The sequence below is a fragment of the Thunnus maccoyii genome, chromosome 8 (assembly GCF_910596095.1).
Source record: "Thunnus maccoyii chromosome 8, fThuMac1.1, whole genome shotgun sequence".
NCBI classification, from domain to species: Eukaryota; Metazoa; Chordata; class Actinopteri; order Scombriformes; family Scombridae; genus Thunnus; species Thunnus maccoyii.
This window is the reverse complement of record NC_056540.1, coordinates 20,278,964-20,298,840: the sequence shown is the minus strand read 5'-3', so window position 1 is coordinate 20,298,840 and position 19,877 is coordinate 20,278,964. Positions and strand designations below refer to the sequence as shown.

General features: G+C 39.4%; 3 protein-coding genes across 14 annotated transcripts in view; 2 read left to right on the top strand and 1 right to left on the bottom strand.

The window, feature by feature from the left end:
* Positions 1-13,104, bottom strand: part of inppl1b (inositol polyphosphate phosphatase-like 1b) — a 29,014-nt gene extending 15,910 nt beyond the window's left edge. The window contains exons 1-2 of one of the 8 annotated variants that reach the window (XM_042418035.1): positions 12,681-13,104; positions 10,823-10,916 (exon numbers count right to left, since the gene is read on the bottom strand). In XM_042418035.1, coding sequence (XP_042273969.1) covers positions 10,823-10,842 — 20 coding nt within the window. In that variant the 5' untranslated portion in view covers positions 10,843-10,916; positions 12,681-13,104. Of the gene's footprint in view, positions 1-208; positions 1,273-7,221; positions 7,340-10,822; positions 10,917-11,415; positions 11,505-12,365 lie in introns of those variants that run through there. The other 7 variants (XM_042418037.1, XM_042418041.1, XM_042418036.1 and 4 more) reach the window with 7 other exon arrangements.
* Positions 5-10,277, top strand: arr3b (arrestin 3b, retinal (X-arrestin)). The gene is made up of 17 exons (XM_042419510.1): positions 5-9; positions 970-1,063; positions 7,511-7,579; positions 7,721-7,781; positions 7,880-7,924; positions 8,022-8,215; positions 8,329-8,388; positions 8,492-8,568; positions 8,671-8,806; positions 8,896-8,980; positions 9,123-9,195; positions 9,330-9,467; positions 9,636-9,713; positions 9,822-9,845; positions 9,945-9,994; positions 10,147-10,150; positions 10,265-10,277. Exons 1-17 carry the CDS (start codon positions 5-7, stop codon positions 10,275-10,277), a joined length of 1,206 nt encoding a protein of 401 aa, XP_042275444.1.
* Positions 11,914-19,802, top strand: rab41 (RAB41, member RAS oncogene family). 5 transcript variants are annotated; one of them, XR_006097243.1, is made up of 8 exons: positions 11,914-12,005; positions 13,147-13,205; positions 13,989-14,042; positions 14,333-14,438; positions 15,411-15,522; positions 15,963-16,056; positions 16,481-16,574; positions 17,484-17,550. XR_006097243.1 is itself a non-coding variant. In XM_042418047.1 (8 exons), the coding sequence occupies exons 1-8, from the start codon at positions 11,927-11,929 to the stop codon at positions 17,823-17,825; spliced, it is 636 nt and encodes a 211-aa protein (XP_042273981.1). In that variant the 5' UTR covers positions 11,914-11,926; the 3' UTR covers positions 17,826-19,802. The 5 variants fall into 5 exon arrangements, 4 of the variants coding, with proteins under 4 accessions (XP_042273981.1, XP_042273980.1, XP_042273979.1 ...); XM_042418047.1 differs by lacking the exons at positions 14,333-14,438; positions 15,963-16,056 and adding exons at positions 14,966-15,071; positions 17,761-19,802; XM_042418046.1 differs by lacking the exons at positions 14,333-14,438; positions 16,481-16,574 and adding exons at positions 14,966-15,071; positions 17,761-19,802.
* Positions 19,803-19,877: the final 75 nt, after the last annotated feature.

The window sequence follows — 19,877 nt, the reverse complement described above, 5'->3', positions numbered from 1 at the left end:
CCGCATGAGGTGAGGACTCTGACATAACACACACACACACACACTCACACACACGCGCGTAAGTTTTCTGTGTCAGTCCTGCTCAGAGGACATCACATCTGTCATTCAAGTTGTCAGAACGTGTCGAGCTGTCTACTTTAGTGCTGTGAAACTTTCCCATGATCCTTTTCGTCATGATCAAAGTCTGTGTAGAGAGACAACCCAATACCTTGTTTTTATCAGCTAGCACTTCCTGGGTCCTTGTTTGTTCCCTCTGGGTCACACATCCTGTTGCACTGGAGAAGGAAAAAGAAACATCCAACCGATTGTGCGGTTTGTCCACATGAACAACAGCCTCCTCTTCAGCAGAAGCTCCAGTCCACCTTTCTCATAATATCCTTGTGTAGAGAGACCCGGTTTCAGTTTTTAGTTGCAAGTTTCTGAACCCAGGTGGGTGTGTTGCTCCAACAAACACAGACCATCACAGCAGTGCGAGGGAGGGAGGGAGAGGAAAAATAGCGAGAGGTGCTTGCAGAGTCTGAATGAAGCAGCCAGCCCTCAGGCAATGACGGTGCCTCTAGCTTAACCACAAACACAAGCCCTCCTCTTGTCCCAAAACAAAAACCCCACATGCAAACAACAGAAAAAGAAGAACCAAGAATGGCAAAACAAACAAATCAGGCCGCACACACAGCGCCCACACACTCACACACGCACACGGCAGAGACAGAAACATACCAGATGGAACTCAGTCAGCACTAAAACCAGACAGGCATGCAACAGAAACCAGACTAATTCAAATGATTTCCCAGCTCTGTTGCCATATAAGGGAATAGGAACACCCTCCAAAAAGTTCAGCTGATGACTGCACTTGTCTTTGGTTCTTCCAGGCCCAAATTCCATTTAGAGTGAGTCTGGTTGGACGTGGGCTGCTCCGGGGGTCTTGCTTTCATGCTGGCTGTTTGTGTGCTGGCGTGTGTGTCTTGTCAGAAGAAGCGTCCTGTCCGTGCTGGTGTGGTCTCCAGTGGTTCCTCACAGTGCTGTCAGAGCAGAGGGAGGGTGCAGACAGGCAGAGGACAACCCCGTTAGAGCGCAGGGCAGACAGAGGAAGTGACTCGACATTCCAGATGGCGGACATAGCCAGGAGAATTCTTGTGAGGGGCTCAACTTCACCACCAGTGTGTGAAACAGCAGTCTGCTTCCTTTTTCTCTCTCTCTCCCTCTCTCTCTCTCTCTCTCCCTGCTCCCGTCTATTTTTCTTCTTCCTCCTGCAGCTCCTGCCTTTCCTCTTTCCTGAAATTCAAAACAGAAAACTCAGCTTTCCACTCACAGTTGAGCTGCCGAGCTAATCCTCAGTTTCACTCTCTTGTTTTTATCATCTTTATCTGTGGATACATTTGCTTTCTCTCATCGCTTCTTTCTCCATTCTTTTAACCTTTTTCCTTTTTGTCACTCTCTCTAAACTTCCCGTTCCTCCCTTGCTCAGTCCTTCCCTTTCAGCCCAAAAAACAGCCTCCATATGGTTATGATCAACCTTCACTTTCTTATTTTTGTCCTGCTAGAACATCGGCCATCATTCAGCCCTCCTACTTCCCTCCTTCTCCATTAGCTGGAGTAGAGCTCTGTGGGAAGCTGTTTGGTCCCATATTTGCTGTTCTGCCTCTCAGTACTCAGCAGAAATGTGCCGACCACCAACCGCAGCCCCCATAAAACAAATAGACACCAGTCCATCCCCGTCTGATGACGTATCTGCTTACCCTAACTCATCAGCTTGTTTTATTGTTGCTATGAGAGTTCTCTACAGCACATAACTGAAAGGTATATAAATAAAAAATACTGTATCATTCCAGATTACTTACTAACTTTGACAGGTAACTTGATAGCACTCATGTGGACCTTTAGAATATAGAAATATAAATTGATGATCTTATGCGTATTTTTTACAGTACAGGCGATTGAAAGGCCTTCACCCAAATTTAAATAAGCAGTTTATTCACATCTTCATTAGGTTGAAAGAAATCAGAAAGTTTTTCTCACAACATCGAAAGCCGCAGTGGCCCACTTAGGTCGCAGAGGATTTCAATCCATTTTGGTCAGACCAATTTAAAAAAAACTATTTGGTCTGTCATACATCTGAACACAATCTGTAGTGAAGATCTATCTCTAGTTGAGTCACGATAATGTTTACAAAAACCACAAAACTTAACCACCATTAGTACCAAAAAAAAATTCCCCTTATTTAAAGATAGTTTTCCTTTTAGCACATTTGTTTTTCACAGAAACAGCAGTGGTTGTATGACACAGATCTGACTCCTCTCCCTCTCATCTGTTACTCCATCCAGTTCTACCAACTGTTTTGCTTATGCAAGCAGTGAATTGGACAGGATACTGAGACAGACACTGAGAAGGCAAGATGTACCCCATTTCTAAAAACCGCATTAGCATTTTTTGATTAGTTTTAGTAAGACCTCCTATATTGATAATAGAGATACTTCAAGAGCTGTAGTTCTGCTGATATGGAAAGATGCAGAAACATTTATGTTTAATTTTATATAATCAAGGCCAGGAAGAAAGCCAGGATTTGATTACATAATGTGAGAGCCCAAAAAACAGTACATCTTGAAGAATAATAGGACAAGAATTAGTTGAGGAAGGAGCTGATAACTATTAAAAGTAGTAGTATATCCTCAAAAAGGTCTATAAATCTAAAAAGACACTCTAAAACAGCAGAAATACTACAAATATTAAATATAGTTTGAAGCCATAAAACTGATGGCAGCGAGGAGTCGAGTTGAGCGAGTCGCAGCTGCCAAAAGTACATCTGGCACAGTTGAACAAGTAAGTGCTCTGTACCTGCTCAACATTTAGTCTGAGTTCATGCTTGTGTGTTCCTAGTGCGTTTATAATTCAAAGCAGTGATGATGATTTTGATACTCCACATCAACAAGTCTGAGTTGAAGGTTATACTGGAAGGAAACAGCACTTCGCACGGTTCACCATCAGTCATAAGGAAGCACTGATTGGCTCAATTTGTTCCCTTTTGCAACAAACACTGCATCACTGCGTCAGTTTAGTAACACACTGAAGACCATGTTGTTAAGAAATGGTAATGCCATGGTGCTGTAACCTACTGGGACAACTCAGTGGTCTCCTTTGAGGAACAAACTGTCTATATAAAGTGCTTGCCTACAGTGGCATCAGCTTAACTGTAAGGGGCTTATGTGACTATATGCAACCTTGTGGAGCTAAGACTGGAAGAAGAAAATTCAAGTTAGACAGTTCATCATTAAGGGACAAGAAAAGTAGATTATCTTAGTTCCTTTTAGTGTTTTAATCCTGGCTAGTATTGAGTGGTGTACAAAAATACAACTGTGTAAATGATGTAAACAAAAATATAGTATTTCTTCAGCATTAACAAAGTGTGTCTGCTGATTCATCAATAAGACGAACGGTTTAGTTGTAATAAAATGCCGATGAGGTGTAAAGGTCTCAGGCAATGCTGTTTCTCATTATCTACCTCAAACCAGATGTTGTTTTGTTTGGTCACTGAAGCGCACAGGCTGTATCAGAATGACTGTAGATGCCTATAATAGACACGAGTAGTAAATCTATTAATGTAAACTTGTTACGATACGATACAAACAACTTTGTTAATCCCACTAGGGTTAATTTGTTGGGAGGAGGTTGTTGTACGGCACACTAACATACAAACAAACAGATAAATAATACAATAAACAGCACACAAAAGGAATTTAAAAAAACAGGGAATGGAATATGTAATAAAAAACAAAAGTTTGATAAACACTATAAAAAGATCAAGATAAAGCATTCACCAACAATGACAATGGACCAACGGAGTGTTTAGTTGTCAAAGGGAATGAACCATTTAGAATAGTGGTTAGTTTTACGAGCAGACAAAGCATAACGACACCCTGATGGCAACAGAGAAAATTCACTTGCTAGAACATGTCCAGAGGAAGCCAAGATATTTGTGGCTTTCTGAAGGATTTGTTGTTTGCAAAAAGAATTCAAATCTCTTTGTTTCACAAAACGAGCTCCTTCCGGGTCACATAGCTAGCTTGAGCGCCTTCCGGTTAGATTAAGGTTTAGTTTTCAGTATCTGATGACAGAGCCGCTTGGATACTTGTAGAGTTGTTTTAATAAAAGACTTCAAAAGAAACAACACAGTCTGTTCACACACTGTTCCTACAAAAGTGTTTGTGTGTTTTTATTGGAAAAGCCTGAGCAGTTTTCAGTCTAGGCAACAGTTTGCACGACCTTTCTTGCCAAATCGTGGCTGTAATTTTAATGTTACATTAAATCCTCACATAAAAGGAGCCACTGCTCCCACCTATTACCACTCTTCCGAAAGTAATCATTTGCTACAATTTCTTAGAATAACCTCTGGTACAGTGTATAGTCTTGCAGTCTGAAGAGTTTTTAACACGGTTTCTTAGCATTACTGGATTTCATTGCATGGAGGTGAATGTAAAAGTCATATGTGCTGCGCTAATGAAGAATGATCAGGAACATAAGTTTAACGCATTAACCAGTTTAACGTTGGATTTCCCTGTCAGCTCCCAGCTGCTGGTCCGAGGGTGTACAGTAGCACTGTCCTGTCTGTCCACTGTTGACGAGATCTCAAACTTTGTCCCCATCTGACTGTTGAAAGGAGGCCAACTCATTATCTTAGGTGTCACGGTCTTCCATAAAACCTATCATCCAGCTCCCTCATTAATCAATCAATTACACCTGACTGAGGAAGTGAGAAGATCCTCCACTAGACGGATTTACCTCTACAGCTTGGGTGCCAACTCGAAAGCTGGATCCTGTGAATGATGCTGCCAGAGAATGTGTGTCCTGACCTACAGGCCAGGCTAAACCCCTGTGTACTCCCAAGATGAGGCACTACCTTCACAGAGACCAAGACTCATAGTGCATTCAAGTGATTCATGTCAACTCGAGTTAGATATTCCAGAGTTTATGATCAAGGAGACATTAAACTGATGTGTATCAAACATTTCAACATATCTAATGCCATTAACTTGCTAAAGTAACCTTGTTCATAACCATAAACAGTGGTATTAATTGGCATGATCATTTTGTAATAAGAGTGATACTATTTGCAAAGCCTTGTTGCTCGCACAGCAGTAAGTCAGCAGGTCACTTATATTTCTGTAAACCTGCCATGTGTACAGCTTGCACAAGGATTGGTAGAGGAGCCATCTGTCGTCCTAGCTACCATAACAACCAAAATCCAACTAATACCACTCTACTCCTGTCTAAGCCATAAGAAAGCAACTCCTTGAACATTCACGCATAATCCATTCACAACACAATCTTTTAACCTTAGTGAGGCTCTAACAGCCTTTTAAATCTATGTCACAGTTTGGGGAAATTACACCATCTCAGTATTTATCATCGAGCCACTGAAACCAATATTTTAACCAAGTTTTATGATCATGGTTCTTAAAAAGACATTAAGGGAAAGTGGAAAGTTTGTCCCACTGCTATTTATAAATTATGCTGTCATAGAAAAATCAGATTTTTGAACATTTACATTCAGTAATAAAGAAAATTATACACAACTGTCTGTCATGACATTCAGTCTAAACACATATCAAAATATGCCTGACATGCATTAGGAGGCCAAGTGACCAACGTAGTTTAATATCGGACATGGCCTGTTTATTGCCCTCTAGATCTGTCCCACCCCCCAAACACTCAACTTGCCTGTATACGTCCCCGGGCTTACTCTTTTGAAGTCACATACACAAAATTATTTTTACTCGCTCTGTGGACCAAAACAGTAGTCTAATGAATTAATCAGATTTTCTCTAAAACAGCCGTCTTTGACAGGCTGTGTAAGCTGAGGGCAGGGCTCCAAGGTTGGGAGGTCATGGTATAAAGGCAAACGGGAGGCAGTGATTAGCACACACACTACGCGCTGTCAACGCCGACGGATTACAGGAGACAACAGTAAGGACAGGACAGTAGCGAGAGCACGGTAAGTGACCAACAGCAACATTAGAAATAGTTGAGGAAATTATCATTCAACAGCATGACAATACAGTTATTGCACAGATGAGAATCAGCATTTACTGAAGATTTTTCACTGGCGTTACTTCACATTTTATGTATATTGATTACACTGACAGAAACATGTGCTCTTTACATGAGAAGTTAGCCATAACATCAGGATCGTCCTACACTGAACAGTCTACTGATTAGTATTATCAGTATCACATGCTTTGATAACTCTTTTAATCTTTTTCATTTGCAGACTGGATCTATAACTTTGCCATCAACATGTCAAAGTGAGTATGAAAAGTTTTGGCTCATTAGCTACATTCATAATTGCAACATAGTTACTATTTTAGAATAGATGTTAAAAGCTATGCCTATTCCTTTTTAATTTACTTGTTTAAAGTATTAAAATACCACAAAAGGAAGTTAAATAATCACACAACTGTAACGGTCATGATTTATGATCTCAAAATGAACAGTATATTTGTGGAGATACCAAATGTTAACAATCTTCAAATTAACTTGTAACATTTGAGGTACTGTTTTGACGTTGTTCTTCAATAAACTGTTGTTTGATACTTGACATTTGATGGGAAAAAAGAGTTGCTCAGGACCTATGCAGGAATTAAAAGTGATCATTCCTTCACAAAAGAGAAGCAGAGTAGCTTAGAAGTAACAATTTAACATCTTGGTGGAGGCATGCAGAGTTTCTGCGACTCTTCTTACATTTGACTCTTCCAGGATACGGATAAATCCTGATTAAGATGGATTGTGTGGATTTGATCTTGGCAGAGAGGTTTACAAGACAATGGAAAAGTTTTAACAGGATTACTTGGCACACACCAGAGAGAGGCAAACACCACCGAGGATTACGTGTTTGTTTGTGGCTGTGCGCGTAGAGCAAAGGGATAGTGGTTGCAGTTATGTAATCCTAGGAATGTTAAGGGAAACACTGGTTATTTTGGGATATTGATAAATCATTTAACACATTTTCCAAAACTGCATTGAACATTCAGCATTACAGGTCTACTCTCTGCAGAAATATCAGACGATTTGGTGGATTTGGTAATAATACATCACTACTATGCATCTAATTATTGAGGTATTAAGTTTATGAACAATACCCAACATATAACTGCTTACTTGATTAAATACTAAGCACAAGAGGACATTTTTATTTCAGATTATATTACTAAGTATTGCACATTAACTTTCCAAATCACTGTTGTTTCTTAGGTCCGGATTAGACAGTGGTGTCAGCAGGTGCATTTCCATCCTGAGCACTAATCCGTGCTCACAGGAGTGGGATGGAGAGAGGGGTGGGGGGGTTATCCTATAATTGAAAATGACAACTGTGTTAAGTCAAAATCATGGCCTAAGACCACTTAAGAAGTGTGAAAAAGAAACTAAATTGTTGTGACTCAGTGTAGATAAATAAGCATTATGTCCTCAAAATCTTGTGTTTCTAATACATTTAGTTCAACTTAAAGTGTTGAAATAACAGTCTGCTTCACTATCTTTTCCTGTCCCCTCTCTTCCCAGGGTTTTCAAGAAGACCAGCGGCAATGGACATGTAAGTGGCCCCTGTAATATAGTCATTACAGGGAACCCTTTGAGGATAGGGAGGAGTGAAATTTATATGTAGCTCTTCCAACTCCCAGAAATAACTCCAAAAGTCTTGTAACCTTGGTTTGCTTTTCTCTGCTTCCCTCAGATTGCCTTGTACTTGGGAAAGAGAGACTTTGTGGACCATGTGGATTCAGTGGAAGTAGTCGGTGTGTGCAAAAGTTTTTGCTTGTGCATCCTCACATATATTTACATAAATGCGTGTCTCTGTGAAGTCTAATGCTGTTGGCCCTCTTCTCATTTGCAGATGGGGTGGTTAAAGTGGACCCTTCTGGTCTTAATGACAGAAAAGGTATTTTTACATAATTTACTGTCAGTGCTAAAAACTTACAGAGCCTGAATTTACCGACACAGACTCTTACTCAAGATTATATCCTTTTCTATTGCAGTATATGTCTACCTTGCTTGTGCGTTCCGCTATGGGAGCGAAGACTTGGATGTGATTGGGCTCTCCTTCAGGAGAGACATTTGGATACAGCGTGTTCAGGTGTATCCACCTGTAGATGGAAACTCAACAAAATCACCGATGCAGGAATCCCTCCTGAAGAAAGTTGGAGAGCAAGGATATCCCTTTTCTTTCCAGGTGAGGAAGCATCTCACACTTTCCATATTATATCAAATCACTCCTGTTCCACAACTCAGTGTTATATTGATCACCCACAGATCATTACTTCATCTGTACTTTACTTGTTTCAGATGCCAACAGATCTCCCATGTTCAGTCAGCTTACAGCCTGGACCAAATGATAGTGGCAAGGTACTACTACTACTGACCTTTTTCATTATTTCTTCTCTTTTACTTTTGCTTTTAAATGTTTGACAAATTATTAATTATTCATTCGGATCTTGTTCAATTGTAGGCTTGTGGGGTGGACTTTGAGGTCAAAGCATACCTTGCTAATGCACCCAACAACATAGATGAAGTTGTTGAAAAGAAGTACGTATGCCCACAGTCTAGCCATACTGTCAAATCTATCTTGTATTTCAAGTAAATTAAAATACGCTAACGCTCTTTAATCTTTTTTTTTCCTGATCTTAGGGACACTTGTCGCCTAATGATTCGAAAAATTCAGTTTGCACCAGCTAACAACAAAGCCGGACCCAAGGCTGATGTCACCAAGCAGTTTCTGATGACTGACAAACCTGTTCACTTGGAAGCATCCCTTGAAAAAGAGGTGCATTGGAGGCATTATGTGAATTATATTACAATAGAAATATGTAATAATATAATATATGAATCTAAATAAATTATTATTCTTTTTAGATTTATTATCATGGAGATCCAATCACTGTCAAAGTAAAAGTCAACAATGAAACCACCAAGGTTGTGAAGAAAATCAAAGTCTCAGGTGAGTAGCTAGGAAAGGATTTAAGCTTGAGTGATGTTTAATTCTTGTGTCTGTGTGTAGTGTGTAAAGAATAAGTGTATGTCTGTATGTATATATGTTCAAGAGTCATACATTGTAACTGATAGTTTTTTTTTCTTTTTAGTTGAGCAGCTAACAAGTGTAGTGCTGTACTCCTCTGACACTTACAGCAAGCCTGTCTGCTCTGAAGAGTTTGGGTAAGGCTTTCACTGGAAATCCTTTTCTGTAAAACGTTCTCACATCCCAATATATTTATATTTTGTTTATAATGTATTATTACAACGTACCATTATTTATTATTTCACCTTCTGCATTTCACTGCTCTACACAGGGAGACAATAAACGCCAACTCTACATTTGAGAAGTCCTTCCAAATAACCCCCCTGCTGTCCAACAACAAAGAGAAGCGAGGTCTTTCTGTGGACGGACGGCTAAAAGATGAGGACACCAACCTTGCATCCACTACCCTGTAAGCCATTCCAGGTTTTTCATCACAGGGCTTACAGTGAGAACCGAGACAGGCTCTCATCCTCTTACTGAGTGGCGGTGATACAACTCAACATTGTGTCATCCACTTACCGTGTCTTAGACCAAATCCTCAAGCTCTGAAAGGTAAACTATTCCTGTCATCTCACAGGAGTCAAGGTGAAAAGGAGGTGCAGGGAATCATTGTCGCCTACAAAGTCAAGGTCAATCTAATGGTGTCCAGCGGAGGGTAAGGCTTAACTGTAGAGTAAATATGCATGAGCAATGTTTTTTTTTAACATTTTTTGTCAAACTGTGCAGACTAAAGGTTTATTTTATTGTTTCTCTCTCACCAAAGCCTCCTGGGTGGCCTAACAGCAAGGTAAATATTGATTTCCTTACATTTTTTGTCATGTGTTTTTACGTTAGAAATAAGCATTATATTGTTCTGATGATTTTTTTTTTTTTTAATTATTTTTAGTGATGTGACCGTGGAACTTCCTCTGACTCTGATGTCCCCAAAACCTGCAGGTTAGTACAGTGTTTTGCCAATTCAATTCTTCTTGAGAAATTTCTCCTAAACAAAAAAGACAACATTTAATCTTCTGTCACTGATCTGATCTAATCTGATTGGCTTTCTCCTGTTATCTGTTCAATGCATTTCTTTGCTGCGTACTGAGCAGAAGTGTAAGTATTAAGAAGTCTCTCTGTGAACACACATATATCCGCCTGTGACTGTGATGCTTGTGACATGTTGCTGATACTTTTCTCTTGTTTGCTTGCATATTTTATGAACCACAGCAAATTGGATTAAAGGCCTCTTTAGTTCAGGTGAGGTCACTGCTGATTCAGTACATTTTGTGCTGTTCACTTCTTCAGGGGCTACAATGCATGTCACTTCTATGAAATACATACCTAATTTGAACACGATAATGTTAGATGTAGTTCATGACAATATATCATAATATAATCATAAAATTGTTTCATTTGTAAGACGAGCATTTGTATAATAAATAACATGAGGTATTCTGAAAGAAATATAGATCGCCCTTGAATAAGTGCACTGTTGTCCAATGTTTCACCATACTATTGCTGAAACATTGCTGCTCCATGCTCAATTCATATTTTCAGATATCCTGCATTAGTTACCCATTTAGACATCTGTACAATTACAACTGTACAATTACAACTGCATGCACTAGATATATTGCTATATGCACGTTTTGTTGCAAAAGGGTCCGACTACACTATGTTCACAAAAAAATTGCATGTCAGCAGGTTTACACTTTTCTCTGGAAAACAATTTCATATACATAAAATGCACTAATCTGAGTGATCTTGGTGTGATGATGGACTCACAGAAGCAGGTATCTGTCCATTTCATGATCACAGAGCAGACATCAAAATTGAGTCCGTGGAAGCCTGAGACGACCAGCGAGGGAAGATCGCTGCTCTGACAGAGAAAACAGAACAAAGGAACTCAACATCAATGAAGAAAAGCACAAAGTGTCATTGAGTTACCACAACAGTCCTTGTACATATACATTTCTATTAGGCATTACTGTGGTTGACAATAACCCCAGTTATTTTGTGACTTTTCTCTGAATGCCATCATAGGATGAAATAGAAATAAACATGTATTGTACATTTTTCTCTGACAAAGAAAACGTCCCATAGTATCAAGTGTAGACTTTTCTTCCCATGTGTTGTGAATACTAAAGTTGCAGAGACTCATTTATCCTTAATCTTTATTGCTGTGTCATTAGAGCCATGAGATGTTATGACTGACTGTCGAGCCGTTGGAGGATCATTCCCAAAATACTGTTTTGTGTAATTGTGTCACTCTTTAAAGACAAGAGAAGGGAATAAACACATTTTCCCCAATTACTTGTTGTTTGTTTTGTTACAAAAATTCCAAATTGAAATATATATGTTTAATATTACTGACTCACATAGAAAACCATCTGTTTAGAGAGCTTTCCTCTTCGTCTGCTTCTTCCTTTTCTTTTTGCCCTTATTGAACTGTTTTCTAAGCACTCGCAAAACATTTTATTTATTTTTTACTTTATTTATTTAATATCATAATATTACTTAGCGTTAGTAAAATGTCGGCATCTAAAGCTGAGTAAATATCTCAGTAAGCCTATGTGTAGGCTAAATGTCCATGACCTCTGTCTAGCCACAATCTATGAAAAATTAATTTTTTCGACCTATAACTTAAATGAAAATAAGTCTTAATGAAAATGTGGGCTTGTAAAAAGGTGTAACCGGTAACTGTTTCTTTTGCAGTCACTGCTGTTTCTTAAAGAATGCCTCATGGTTGCGCTATTTCACTTCTGCAGGTTTAAAAAACAAAAGCTCTGGCTAGCGCAGGATAAAGATATACACTACTCGCTCTTCTCCGGTCCAGACATCACATCATTAGCCAAGCTAGCTAGTTAGCTGTGTATTTTTTTTGACAAAATGTCAACCACAACCGGCGGCGGAGAGTTTGGCAACCCTCTACGAAAGTTCAAGCTCGTCTTCCTGGGCGAACAGAGTGGTAAGCTGGGAACAGTGCACCCTAACCAAGTGTTAATTTGGGCGGATGTAGGGAATATGTGAAAAGTGGCTACGATGAGCTAACTAGCTTCTAAAGCTAGCCTGCTGCTGGCTTGCGGGGTAAAGTTACCCTTCAGACATGAACGGCCAGTGGTGATACGTAGCAAGAATTCAACATTTCAGTGTTAAGAAAGTGTCTAAAAGAGAGAAATATGAGAGAAAGATGATGAATCTGACAAATTTTCTCACTCGTGATGATGTCATTGTACTGCTTGCTAACCGCAGATTGCTAAATTAGCAAACATCTCGCTCTTCGTCTTACTGATAATTTCAAAGATTGATTAAAGTTAACGTAATATACCAGCACTGTTCGTGATTTATCTACAAATGTGTTTGCTGCCAAATTAAAGCAATGTATATTGGTCCTTGCTCAGCATCATCTCACCAATGAAACTAGCTAACGGTATCTGGCTAACTACTTTTAGCTAGCAGTTAGCTGAGCTAGGCTGAAATATACTAGCATTAACGGCAATATATGTTAACGGTACGGTATGTTAACATTCACCGCTTAATTGAAATCCTAATGTGGTTGTCAAGACTTTGTTACAGACATGTGCTTCCAAAAATAAGCTCCATATAAATATTTATCTTATTTGTTTTTGTAGCGCTACTTAACTCTTAAAGCTAGCTGTTGGCTTCTTACGGCAGCACCTTGCACAGCCACGTCGGCCAGTGAGTATACAGCAATCGGCCTTTTCCCCGACCGGTCAGCGCTAGTTTACAGGGACGCATACAGACATTATCTTGGCGTGATTGTATTGTAGGGGTGCTTATCTACTTTGATAGTGACAGTCTGTGATAATGAAACAAATTTAGAAGTCTAGCCATTTTCATTTTCTGAATTTTGTGGCTCCACCCATAGTGCCAGCTCAGCGTGTGGGTTCAGCAGTCCACATTGCATCAGTGATGATAGCCATTTACTCACCATGTGATGTCACTGAGTCTTTTTTTTTTTTTTTTGATCTTCTTAGAAAGACAAATTAGACTTTATGCAACTGGGTATTTAATATCAACAGTGGAATTTTGCATATGATCTTTGAGTACCAGGACTAAAGTCTAAAAATGTCACTGTTTTTGTACAGTTGGGAAGACCTCGCTCATCACCAGGTTTATGTATGACAGTTTCGACAACACTTATCAGGTAAAAGCAAATACTCCAACTTGACATGGAACTAGTGTGCAAAGTAAATATTAAGAGTGTGTTGTTATCAGTATACTGAATGTGCCAAAACACCTTTTTCACAGCAAACATTTTGACTTGTCAACCACAGATGTAATTAATAACTTCGAATATGTGCTCGAGTTCCTGTGCCTTTGGCAGTGTGCACTAGAGGTTTAAGTAATGAATCACTTTAGTGATTTGTATCGTTTCGTTCAGTTGAGTTCAGTTCAAAGATATGAGTCACTGACTATGTTGATTATTCACTTTTTCCCTAAAATAAGCAATCACATCACTGTTCCAATGCACTTTAGTACAGTGGGTTTCACTGTCTTTTGATAAGGTTTTGACAAGGAAGTCATGTACAGTGAATCATGACTGTGCCAACAATGGTGCTCTCAGTTGCCAGTGAGGGGAAGCGCCATTGATTCGGCCAGCGACAATGGTGATTCAGTCAGTTCAGTTTTAAGATTCAGTGTTAAAAGATCTGTCCATACAAGTATGAACACCTCTAATGTGCATACTAACTTATTACTGACATGGCATACTGGAACACCCAGTTATGAGAGAGCCATCATTAATGTTAGCAGTTCCTACTTTGGAAACCCAATTAGTCAAAAATGTCTATTGTGAAAAAGGTCTGTAGAAAACTACATAAGTTGTTCCTTTATGTCTTTCTGTTATAGTTTATCTTGTCCATAGAGGTCAGTACTTTGTCAATTATTGTTCTGATAGCTATGTTTTGATGCAGTGATTGTTTTACAGGCAACTATTGGCATTGACTTTTTGTCAAAAACCATGTACCTAGAAGATCGCACGGTAAGCCTTTGTCATTGTTATTTTCATCATTCCCATTGGCTTAGAATTAAAATTGTTAGAAATTGCTTAAATCATGCTTCAGCTTTTAATGTAGTAGCCACCATTTATTTCCCTTTCACCATTTTACATTGTGTTTCTGAATTATCCTAGATTTTACTATTTATTTTTGTCACACATGTGAACGTGTTTTTAGTTCCCATCATTATTTCAAGTTTTTGCTTTCCTTCCATCCCCCTGGCTGGGTCATGAAATGTCCCCTGTTCCTACATTCGTTTCACGGCTGGCCACAGATTCGGTTGCAGCTCTGGGATACAGCCGGACAGGAACGTTTCCGCAGCCTCATCCCCAGTTACATCCGCGACTCAGCCGCTGCTGTTGTGGTTTATGACATAGCCAGTAGGTATCATGGCCTTGCCTCACCTCCTTGTCCTTCGCTTAGTATGTGCAAGGGCATAACATGCGCAAGGGCATAAAAGAGCATTTACTAGCCTGGCTACCCCACTGGACAGCATGATGAGGGGATATTCCCGGCTGTTCGCATCAGCCGTAGTGACACTAAAGCATTTCTCCAGCGATGTCCAGGGGGGTCTATGCTTCCTAAATGCTGTAATGTATGAGGCTGATGGAAGGAATAACAGAAAATGTCTTCAGATGTCACCTCAGATCATCTGAAACAGGATCTGCCTAAATAATGATTGAGCTGGGCCTCCATTTACATGTTTTTACATGCACAAAGCTGGTCATGCATAAAGCTGGTCATCTCTGACCCATTCCTCCATTAAAAAAAAAAAAAGCAATTTTCATCTCTGCTGCTTGGCTTGCAGTTCCTTTATGTCTTTCCTATTCGCCACTTTTTTTGTTCTGCCTTTCCCCCTCTTTATCTCCACCTCCTTGTCTTCTTCTTCTCCCGTTCCAACCCTCAGGTCCGGCTCCAGCTTTGGGACACTGCTGGACAGGAGCGTTTTCGTAGCCTTATTCCCAGCTACATCCGTGACTCTACCATTGCTGTGGTTGTTTATGACATCACCAGTGAGTCAGGGCTGTACTCTAACCGTTCTGTAGGGGACTAGCGCAATTGGAAGGACGCTGTCTTGGCATAGTTGCACTTAATATATTGCTGCTTAAAACCTCCCAAATTTCTAGAACTATTCTTTCCTTCTTTATTCTTCTATTCTCAATACATTTGCTTACTAAAACATGAGTACTGGAGGAGCTGTTCTGACACAAGATGTTCTACCTTTTAACCAAGAGTAATACCTGCTTGCGCACACTTTTAACCATAGCTAAAATACTGAATGCTTTCTGTCTTTTGGGGGCTACATGTGGCTAATGTGTAAAGTAATTTTGCTTTTTTTTCCCCCTCTGCAGATCTTAATTCATTCCAACAAACTTCAAAGTGGATTGATGATGTTAGAACAGAGAGAGGAAGTGATGTCATTATCATGCTTGTTGGAAACAAAACAGACTTGGCGGATAAAAGGTACATGGTTGTATGAGATGTGTGAATGACATGTTAAAACTCTGTTTATCTAGATTGATGAATAGACTATAATTTAAAAATACTACTACAATCAGAAGTAGATGGTATAATCTGTATAAACTCTGCCAAAGCCTGGAATCCCACTTTTCTTCCTCTCAGTGCACCTCATCCAATTTTGACTTTTATCATCCCTTGGTATTTTACATATTTTGTCTTTTTTTAATTACTGATTTAAGATCTTTAATTTATATATTTTTTATTTATGATTTGATCACATTTCTGTTCTGCCTTTTTTCTTTGCTTTTTTGTTACCTTTCATTATCTCTCCATGTCATTTTGATTTTTTTTTTTTGTTGTTGTTGTTTGTGTGTGTGTGTTTCCCCCCCCATACCACCACACTTCCCTCCCCTCACCCACCCCCTCTCCCGGGACCATGGCAGGCAAGTTTCTATTGAGGCGGCAGAGAGGAAAGCTCGTGAGCTCAATGTGATGTACATAGAGACCAGTGCCAAGGCTGGCTATAACGTCAAACAGGTTGGTGTCCAGCAACAGCAGGTGTATACTGACAAATGATCCTGACTGTTTCCAGCACAGGTCCCGATGTCCTTTAGGTCAGGGAGGCCCAACTGTGACGTCTGGAATATGTACAACTCCATGTATTCATTATATATGGATCAGAGTGCGACTGTTGAATGAATGGGTGACCTATGGAGTCATTTTCCTGCTGCTTCATCTTTACTCAGCACAGCAGCCTCTCTCCCTTTGTCTTCCTCTCTGTCTGTTATAACTAAACTAACCTCTCTCTCTCTTTTTCACCCCAAAAAAAGATTCTGTGTTGAGCTCTCTCTTTGTTTCTCTCTCCATCTCTTCCCTCTCCTTTTGGCCCATCCTCTTTGCGATGTTTCTTTCCATATCTGTCTGTTCGTCCATCTCCCCCCTTCTGCCTCTACCTGAGCAGACAGATCACCACGGAGGAGGGCGAGCAGAGAGCTAAGGAACTGAATGTCATGTTCATTGAAACCAGCGCAAAGACTGGCTACAATGTCAAACAGGTAGAGATTCTGCTCTCTCAGGGTAGTTAAGCTCATTCTGCTGTCAAAGACTACACTCTCCTTTTTACCTCTTGTTTCCCCTCTTGTGGCTCATCATGACATATCCTAGCGTTCTCAGTACATATGAGTTGTGTTTTTCCCCCCACAAGCTTTGCTTGTATTAGTCTGGATATTGATTCACTTGTTCTGCACAGGTTTACTGCTACCGTGTTTGTTCTTGCTCAAGTACTTCATGTCTGATTCACTAAAATTTCTGGAGCTTTCAAAAATGTTTTTGTGAGTATAATGGATCTGCTCAGTGGAGAAGGTTAGCACGACAACCTTCACTCTCATGCTGTTACCTCAACCTGTAATTACAGTCACATTCTGTGTCACTGCTTAACTGCTTCTTGTGTTTGCCTGTTCAATAAAATGCACTATTTAGGAGTGACTAGTTGACCACTTTCTGTCTATATACAGTATATCCCATTTGACAAAAGGGGTGGGTGATATGACGATATATACATAGAGATTATATAAATTGTCTATCGTCTCATATTCCTATACTGTTTATGCTAAGTTAACTATCCCTTTAATATCTATTTGTATTTGGGCATTATGGATAACGTAGCAAATCACTGAGCATGACTGCATTGTGGCAATATTGGATTTACAGGATTTTTGCATCAATGTGATTATAAGTACCATTGTTTTTCAGACACTTTCAGACACTGCAACAGGTATTCCCGGCTGGTTATTTTAACAGTTTCTCAATTGAATTTCCAGAAATTGTACTATTCACAATATGAAACGTGTACTGTGATAGATAGAAGATTTTGTTCGAATCACCCACCCCTATTTTACAGCATTTTACTTTGTATGACATCCTTGTAAGAACAAACATTTAATTGTTCTTACTTTGTTTTATAGCTGTTCCGTCGTGTTGCTGCTGCATTGCCTGGTATGGATAGCACACCAGAGAAAAGCAAAGAGGACAGTATCCTTTTTAAAGTTGCTTCGACAAAAAATTGTCACCTAACTTTTGTCACGCTGTTATTACCATGGCCTGGAATCATGTGCCTCTTAGTTTACTGTGCAGAAACGATAGTATGTTCACTGATGAGATGGTAGCCAGATAGCACTGCAGAAAATACTGAAGTGAAATTTGCACATTCATCGATGTTGTTGCTTAACCAAACCCTCGCAGTGATCGACATCAAACTGGAGAAACAGCCAGAGATGACTGTCACCGAGAGCAGCTGCTCATGCTAGTACACCTCACCCCCACCCAGCCTGTCTCCTCCCCACCAACAGCTTGTCTCTCAGTGGCCACTCTCTCCACCCCTTGGCACACTGCCATTGGAATGGAGGACCCGTCGTTTTTTTTCCCTTTTCAACTCAGTGACTTTTCAGAGTAACCGTGTGGATGTGCATTACTGTATTGAAACAGATTATCTGGGGGAAAAAAAGGTTCAAAAGTAAACATTTAAAACAAGGAATAAGTTCAATGATATGTTCAGATTTTCATCCAGTTGCATGGCATTATATGGGATTGCAGACTGACATAGCTAACTGCTCATGAGTTATTGCACAGTTCAGAATCTTAGTGCTGTTACTCTCGTCATTGTTGTAAAGTAAAACTGCTTTGGATTATTTAAATGACTCTGCAAGGTTGAGTTCTCAGCCCGTTACATGTATTTTTATTTTCTTTTTTTTTTTTTAAATTTTCAATGGAGAGTTTGCGTAAACATTCTCTAAACTATATCTTCTCTCAGATGACTGATTATTTCTCCACTTTGTCTTATTTTGAGGAAGTACAGACAGGATCTTACCAGTGAATTTCATCACATTGCCACATAAGATTCAAATTAACCCTTTTCACTGAGTATCAATGGAACCATTCATTAGATATTATCTTAACACATCTGTAGGCATAATCCGCCAAATACAACAGTGTGTTTAGTAAACCAGATTTACATAATTTTAGACCCTAAGCCAAACAGTGCTGCAAAAGGGATGTAAAACCAAGTAATGAGGAAATAGGGATCATTTCCATCAAAGGGAGGCCATCCCAAGTTCATTCGAATGGCTACTAACCTGAAACTATGTCAATAAATTTATAGCAACTCTCTTTCCAACGTCGTCAAATTAGCTGCACGCATACTAACATGTCTGAGGAGAAGTTTTTCAGTTATTAGATGCCCCTTAATGTATAAACAAAAAAGAAGGCCAGTGTTTAGTTTTTCCACATTGATGGAAAGTTGTCACTTTGGTCGCTATGACGTACCCACCATCTCATTGATAATTTGTGTTGTGTTGATTACACTATTGCAAGAACTTGCAGCATGCTCACCATGCAGGATTTATATGGATAAGAACACAGATGCCTTGCTTGTTTGTTCACCAACGTTGTGCACTGAATCAAGCCACAATATTGTAAAATATAAAAGAAGCCTGCTGACTGGTTCATGGCTTCACTAGTTGTTTTGTAGAGCTGGTAGATAAAGATTTTGTCCTCAGATACAGCTAACGCTTACTAACACCCTTGCTGTAAAAAATTGCAGAGAAGTTAGTTGCAGTATCCTTCGCTGTATTGCTATTGCCTGTGTAGGACTGTTGGTTTTATGTGTTTATTTATTTTGTAACTTGGACATAAATAACATTGTACGCTTGACCAAAAGTACAGATGCTGACACGCATGTTGGAAGTTTGTTTTATTTATTGTTTGCGTGTCTGCTGGGACTCCAGCCAAAGGCAACATTTAGGCCTGGTAATGTTTTTCCTGTCGCACTGCTAGAAAGGACTTTTTGCAGTGTGTGTAGTCAGTAGTTTGGTTTACAGTCACAGGTTAAAGGCTGCACTGTCTCCAGACACACACAAATACACAAACACACACAGTGTACAGTAATACAAGCCAACTAACTAGCCATAGCACAACATAAGACACTGGTCATTTGCATAGTAGCTTGTTTTGAACTGTCAACATTTTAAAAATGGATTTAAAAATTTAAGTATTTAATTACATCAAACATTTTAACATGAGCAGCTCTTGTACTACTTGTCACGACTAAATACTCAGCTTTGTGCTATTCTGAATTGTGTCTGTCCATTTGAAATATGCTGTCTACTCGTGTTTAGCAACGTTTGTGTGAATACTATTACTATCTGATGTATAAAAAGGAGAGTTAATGAAACACAAGTGTAGGCTTATCACATGGAATAAAATAAAGATATTTCACCAAAGTGTAACCTCTATGATGCCTTTCTTTATGAAGCACTGACATAACAAAACGTTCCATAACAGATTATATAACAGTGGTGTTT

What these genes read in the sequence shown, in the direction of transcription:
- rab41 (XM_042418047.1), top strand. Translation starts at nt 11,927, where the DNA reads ATGTCAACCACAACCGGCGGCGGAGAGTTTGGCAACCCTCTACGAAAG. An exon ending in TGTACCTAGAAGATCGCACG is followed by an intron (nt 14,043 to 14,965) that starts GTAAGCCTTTGT and finishes TCCAACCCTCAG; the next exon opens with GTCCGGCTCCAGCTTTGGGA. An exon ending in CTGGCTACAATGTCAAACAG is followed by an intron (nt 16,575 to 17,483) that starts GTAGAGATTCTG and finishes TTTGTTTTATAG; the next exon opens with CTGTTCCGTCGTGTTGCTGC.
- arr3b (XM_042419510.1), top strand. An exon ending in AGACCAGCGGCAATGGACAT is followed by an intron (nt 7,580 to 7,720) that starts GTAAGTGGCCCC and finishes TGCTTCCCTCAG; the next exon opens with ATTGCCTTGTACTTGGGAAA. An exon ending in CTGGGTGGCCTAACAGCAAG is followed by an intron (nt 9,846 to 9,944) that starts GTAAATATTGAT and finishes AATTATTTTTAG; the next exon opens with TGATGTGACCGTGGAACTTC.